The following is a 6,037-nucleotide window of genomic DNA, read 5'->3' as shown; positions in this document are numbered from 1 at the left end:
ACACACACACACACACACACACACACACAGACACACAGACACACACAGACACAATATATATACACATGTAGGCTTCGTACATATACATATATGACGCATATGTATATGTACATGTACATGTATATGTACTCAGCCAAGAAACTGTTTTTCCTTAATGATATGAAATGTGTAGGGGGATAATATATTATATATATTATTATATATATATAATAATATAATAATATATTATAATATAATATAGGTGTAGGGGGAGCTAGAGGGGAATGATATGCAAGTATTGAGGACACCCAGGAAGGTGCAGTCAGATGCATTCACTGCAAGTTAGGCTATAGTGGCTTTACAGAAGTGCAAGGTTAGCTCAATATTCATTGATAAGAGGCGAGAGGAAGGGTGGAGACCGTCTCTTTTAAAGAGCTGGGGCCTGTTTGAAAGGTGGCAAAATTGTAAACAAATGGGACATCTCTGTTCCTCAAAAACCATTCAGCCAGATGTGGAGTTGGCGTAAATTACTGAATTTCACATCATCAAAATGCGGCAGGGGGATGATTACATCCTTCCCAGTGTCCAACAGGCTGTCTGTCAGGAGCATGGAATCCTGTTTGAGAACCTCTGACTGTTGGTATTTGATGTTGTTAATGCTAACATGACCAATGACTGCATTGGCTAATTTATATTGCTCAGACAGTACCAGAGCAGTTGGTGTCCGATGGCCAAAATCCTTAATCCCAGTAAAAGATATAATTTGAAACAACCACAGTATAAAACGAGTTACACGCATGCACAGTGGAGCATGAAACGATTTGTTTGTAAATGATTTTAATTTTTGTCATAATGATAATAATAATTACAAAAACAACCAACTACAAAAATGTTTATTCAAAGGGATCGCTCGTAAATATCAGTCTATTAAATATGTCTGATTCTTTTTATCACGATTCATAATTTTTTTCCCGTGACATCAACGCAAATGTTGAAAGAATCTCACAATGATAAAGGAAGTAAAAACGTTCCTGGATCCCAGAGCCCCAAAATGTAATGAGTTCTTCCTCGTCCCATAACCCATCCCTCCACCAAGTTTCATGTAGTTTTTGTGTAATCCTACAAACTAACAGATAGACAAACAAATGCAGACAAAAATATAACCTTCTTGGCAGAGGTTTACAATGTAACCTCAAATCATAAAACATTATGCCAATAACTTCAGCTAGAGAAGCTTAATCAGATGCCTCTTATTCTAAATGACATGAATACTACTAAGAGGTGGACCTCAAACACAATAACTCAACTTGAGCTTCTTTAAAATGTCTAAATATGAAGTTTCTAACTTAACACATTTTAGTCAGTGGTTTGGACAGAGGCAGTCAGCTTTACAGATCAGCAGCTGTATTTGCATTTAACAGAAAATACTCTCCACAGTGTGAAGTTCAGAGTATTCCATTCTGAACGGTCTCTCTATGCAGTCACTAACTAAAACTAAAGATCAGCTAAAATTTAAAACTAACTGTAATTCTTTATTGATAGATTTAAACAGAAATACATCTAATGTAGTCCATTAATACATTTACATTTCAACAATCCAAACACTCATCTTTTGCTACTGACATTTTGATCAAAGATGTCGGAGGCAACACATCCGTTTCTTCTTCTCTCTTTATTTCAGCTGAATGTAGATTTGGCACTTTGCCTGAAAACACAGAGAGGAGGGAACACCTCTTATTATTTGAACTTCATAGAAATGTTTACACAAATCTTGTGTGATGCAGGAATGTTACCTGATGCCTGCGCAGTGTGAAGAGAGGCAGGGCCAGATGACAGTGGGGACAGATGCTGATCTGGTCTTGATCTCCTTCACTCAAGGGACCACTGTGGTGTGTGTTTGACAGGGAGGCTGCCTTATAGATGCTGCTTAGCTGAGGAGTGGTCACCTGCCCAGGGAGCTCCTCTTCCTCCTCTTTATCCTCCTCATGCTCCCTCTCTTCCTTTTCATGCTCCTTCTTTTCCTTTCCAGAGTAGTCCCACCCGGACGCTGAGAAACACTCCAGCTGGTTTGTGGAAATACAGACAAGGGTATTATTTTAACGGCATTACCTGTGGTAACCCATCCAGAAAATGCTCAACAGTGGATTTTTGGACTGAAAGGGATATTTCACAGAAAAATGAAAATTCCCTCATTATCTACTCACCACTATGCCGATGGAGGGGTGGGTGAAGTGTTTGAGTCCACAAAACACTTCTGGAGTGTCAGGGGTAAACGGTGTTGCAGACAAATCCAATACAATTAAAGTCAAAGGTGACCTAGACTTCAGACGTAATAAAACAACAGAAAAACCATAACATGCCCCCGACATTCCTATTCGACTCGAAACGAGGTAATTTACGCCGTGTACTAAGCCCAAAAGTCCACTGGAAGTGGCTAAGCTAGTGGACATATCCACACGATGGTGTGTCCGAGGATCAGTGAACGAACCTCGTAGGAAGAGATCACAGTTCTCTCGTTTCGAGTCGAATATGAATGTCGGGGATTGCGGACACTTGGATGACACCACAGGAGCAGTATGGAGACATGTTATGTTTTTTCTGTTGTTTTATTACGTCTGAAGTCTAGGTCACCATTTACTTCAATTGTATTGGATTTGGCTGCAACACCGTTTACCCCTGACACTCCAGAATTGTTTTGTGGACTCAAACACTTCACCCACCCCTCCATCGTAGATAATGAGGGAATTTTCATTTTTGGTGAACTATCCCTTTAAAGCAAGACTATGTCTCTTTCAGAGGATTAAAAAACAACTTTCTGTTTACTGTTTACTTAATTCTGCACAGCCAAGGCTTTACTGCCACAGCATTACCAGGCGTCATATGACCAGTAACACGTGGTTGCCATGGGTTGCTAAAGTAAATATTGCTGCATGAAGCACATTAGGAAATTGGTTTGCTTGACTTTTTTTTGAATTTCTTGAATTTATATATCTTAGCATTTTAGCTAAATGCTATCATTATGTAAAGCAACAGCCGCTTCACCATTTGTTAGATGTTGACAACAAATTGACCCAAAAATTTCTATAATAACACAGTTTTAGAAAGTATTCAGAAATAAGATTTTTCACAAAGTATAACCAACATCAATTAAAATTTTAGTCAAATTTGCAGGTCATCATATAACACAATTTCAAACGTCACACAACCTCATTTTTTGCATTCATTTGTCAGATCTGTATGACATAATTCCCACTCATTCTTACAGGATTTCATCATTTTCAAGATTTTTTAATATTCCACAGAACCTATGTTAAGCTTGAAGAACTGTGCCCATAATTTATAAGAGAAATGCTAAGAAGAAAAGAGCTTGTACCTCATGTTTCTCTATGTCCTCAGCAGAAAAAAATCCCATGCATCCGCTGCAGGTAATTGTTACTTTTGCAGTGGTGAGAAAATGAGCAAGAGTTAATTACAGGAGATGGTGGCTGTTTGAAATGTGTAAACCATATTGTGGCTGTAAATCTGTGCCCAACCCTGTATCCCCTTACTCTCATTTGTTGGAATGCTGGCAGTTTGAGGAGGACTTGCATCATTGCCAGCAGCCGGGCAGGTCGAGGCGTGCTCCGGCTGGTCCCTCAGTCTGACGTAGCGGCTGCAGTCCCTGCAGAGCTCGGTGCGACTCCCACACACCAGACAATGTTCTTCTAGCTGCTTCCACGGCAGCTCCAGATCACAGAACTGACAGGCCTGCAGCCGCTCGACACACTCATCAGACTGGGAGACAGGGAAGAGCAGAGTCAGGCGAATAAATAGACATTTGGCAAATACTGTATCGAACACTTACGACAAAAGTGTTGCTCTTTTACAGGCTTCTCTACTATGGAAGAAAATCAGGGGGCGACACTGAGCATCAATATTTCAGGGATTTGTAGCAAAGTGGAAATAACAACATCTTGAAAAGATCTAAAAACATCCAGATACATCCTGTATTTAATCACTAGTGTGTCCTAAACTAAAAAAAAAACATTGCATCCTACTTTTTCCCATAATGCAACACAATCCATCTTTCTTCACACTCTCTCTGCCTGGTAAACATAGACATCTTTGTAATGTTGACTTTCTGCTAAAAATACATTTCTGTTACATTATTGGACGGGGGCTGACGACAAACAGGGACAGGACAAATAATTATGTGCAACAGTATACTACTCCCTATGTCCAGCCTGCAGTGACAACGGACTCACCTCGTGATCCTGGAGGCGACAACGCTCCATCTTTTGGTGACACTTGGAGCATCTTGTCTGCAAACAAACAGAGCTGTAAACCTACAGTGTAGTGTATCTTGTCTGCGTCTGTGTGTGAGTGTGAGTGTGTGTGTGTGTACCGGAGTGTGCTCTTCCTCTCTGTGTTGGCTCAGTTGCTCTTTAGGAACTGCCTCATCACAGTCAGGACAGAGACATAGGAAGCGACTGCAGTGCGTCTCGTGCAGAGCGAAGTTGGCCTCTGCAACCTCTTTGTGGCTTGAAGAAAGTAGGAGAATGTCAATGGGGAAATTGTATTTAAACAAAACATATAGCACTGAATGTAGTGTTTACCTAAAACAATGTAAGGAATAAGGTTTTTCTTTCCCCAGTGGAAAGAGGATAATAAGTTTACTCTTAAACCTACTTCTACAGGATTCATTCAAAAAAGGGATTAATAAGTCACAGTTGCTGAGGGTCACAAAACACAACATAATTCAGGGGACAGTAATTTTGTTTCTCAGCATTATTTTTTTCCATCAGTGTTTTAGGACCTGTATGAAAAACTGAAATAATGTGTCACATTGTATGGCTCCAATAAGATGTTTTATTCGATTTATATATTTATATGTCCACTGTGGTCAAAACTAAGCTGCTTGAAAAGTTCAAGTTAGATAAAAAGGTAATCTGAAAGTGAAAGGACACTGAGCATGATCCTTGATGCTTTCTTATGGAAACACGTATGGTAAACTCCAGTAAAACACTTTGTATTTCTTTCTAATCAGATCTTCACATGCACACTGTTGGGATTTACACTTCTCCCCTCAATTTCTTACACACATCGATTTAACATGATGGTACCAGCAGGAGTTTGTGAGCACTCATAAACAGAACTGTGACCCCAACCACTGCTAAAACGTCCATTTTGGTTTACGTCCTATAGTCTGTATAATCACCTGCCAGTGATCGAAACAACCACAAACACAGAGATTTCTAAATGCAGTTTGGTGTGAATTCTGAAGTGAACTCTCACCACAGGCCGCAGGTGCGTGTTCCGTTCGTGTTGTCCATGGAGGCGCGTGTTTTTTTCCTCCTGTTATCCACCGACACAAACACTTAAAGATCCACAGCAGGAGTTGGAGTTTTGTTCTGCGTGTTTTAGTTCAACCAAAACAGAAAGTGAAATCATCTGTTCCACAAGCTGCTGTTGTTTCTCGCATCTACCACAGGGGGTCGCTAAACGTCCTTACTACGGTTTCAATTGTGCAGTTTACTGTGAGTTTACCTGTGAATCTATGGCAGAACTGCAAACAGCTCAGATTATCAGATTTGGAGAAGTTACACAAAGGACACTTGTGTACAAAGATGGAAAAACGGATGGCTTGGAGCTATGGATTTGGGTTATAAATAAAGATAGCTTTCTGTAAATATATTGCAGAGCGTATGAAAAGAAAAGCAAAGTGGATTTGTGAAGCTTTGAGCTGGACCAAAAAGAGAGGACGAGTGAGACAATCCATAGCAAATACTACAAACTAATATACAGGGATTTTAGAGATTAATTTCAACAATTTAATATTAACTGGATTAAAATGTCTTGAAAACATTTACATCAAACTCTTTTACACTCAGTGGTTTCTAAATAAATAAATAAAACAACTTTATTTATAACAGAAGACAGGCTGTACAGTAGGCCTACTTATTCTTTTATATATTTGAAATAATTACATTTTTTCATTTTTAATTTATTTCATTTTTGTTATAATTTTCAAATTCTTTATTTTATTTTATCTTTTAATACACCTTCTTTTAATTATTGT

The 6,037-nt window shown here is 39.1% G+C and overlaps 1 protein-coding gene across 1 annotated transcript; it reads right to left on the bottom strand.

Moving 5' to 3' along the window:
• Positions 1-799: 799 nt before the first annotated feature.
• On the bottom strand, positions 800-5,408 carry xaf1 (XIAP associated factor 1). The gene is made up of 7 exons (XM_035153987.2): positions 5,254-5,408; positions 4,364-4,499; positions 4,224-4,280; positions 3,528-3,753; positions 3,353-3,414; positions 1,773-2,042; positions 800-1,684 (listed from the first exon to the last, which is right to left on the bottom strand). The coding sequence occupies exons 1-7, from the start codon at positions 5,289-5,291 to the stop codon at positions 1,652-1,654; spliced, it is 822 nt and encodes a 273-aa protein (XP_035009878.1). The 5' UTR covers positions 5,292-5,408; the 3' UTR covers positions 800-1,651.
• Positions 5,409-6,037: the final 629 nt, after the last annotated feature.

This window comes from Hippoglossus stenolepis, chromosome 4 (genome assembly GCF_022539355.2).
Source record: "Hippoglossus stenolepis isolate QCI-W04-F060 chromosome 4, HSTE1.2, whole genome shotgun sequence".
Taxonomy (NCBI): Eukaryota; Metazoa; Chordata; class Actinopteri; order Pleuronectiformes; family Pleuronectidae; genus Hippoglossus; species Hippoglossus stenolepis.
This window is presented reverse-complemented; position numbering and strand designations above follow the sequence as displayed.

Coding starts and splice junctions, on each gene's coding strand:
- xaf1 (XM_035153987.2), bottom strand. CDS start 5,291: ATGGACAACACGAACGGAACACGCACCTGCGGCCTGTG. Junction 3,754..4,223: donor GTCGCCTCCAGGATCACGAG/GTGAGTCCGTTG, acceptor CCTGTCTCCCAG/TCTGATGAGTGTGTCGAGCG. Junction 1,685..1,772: donor TCACACTGCGCAGGCATCAG/GTAACATTCCTG, acceptor CTGTGTTTTCAG/GCAAAGTGCCAAATCTACAT.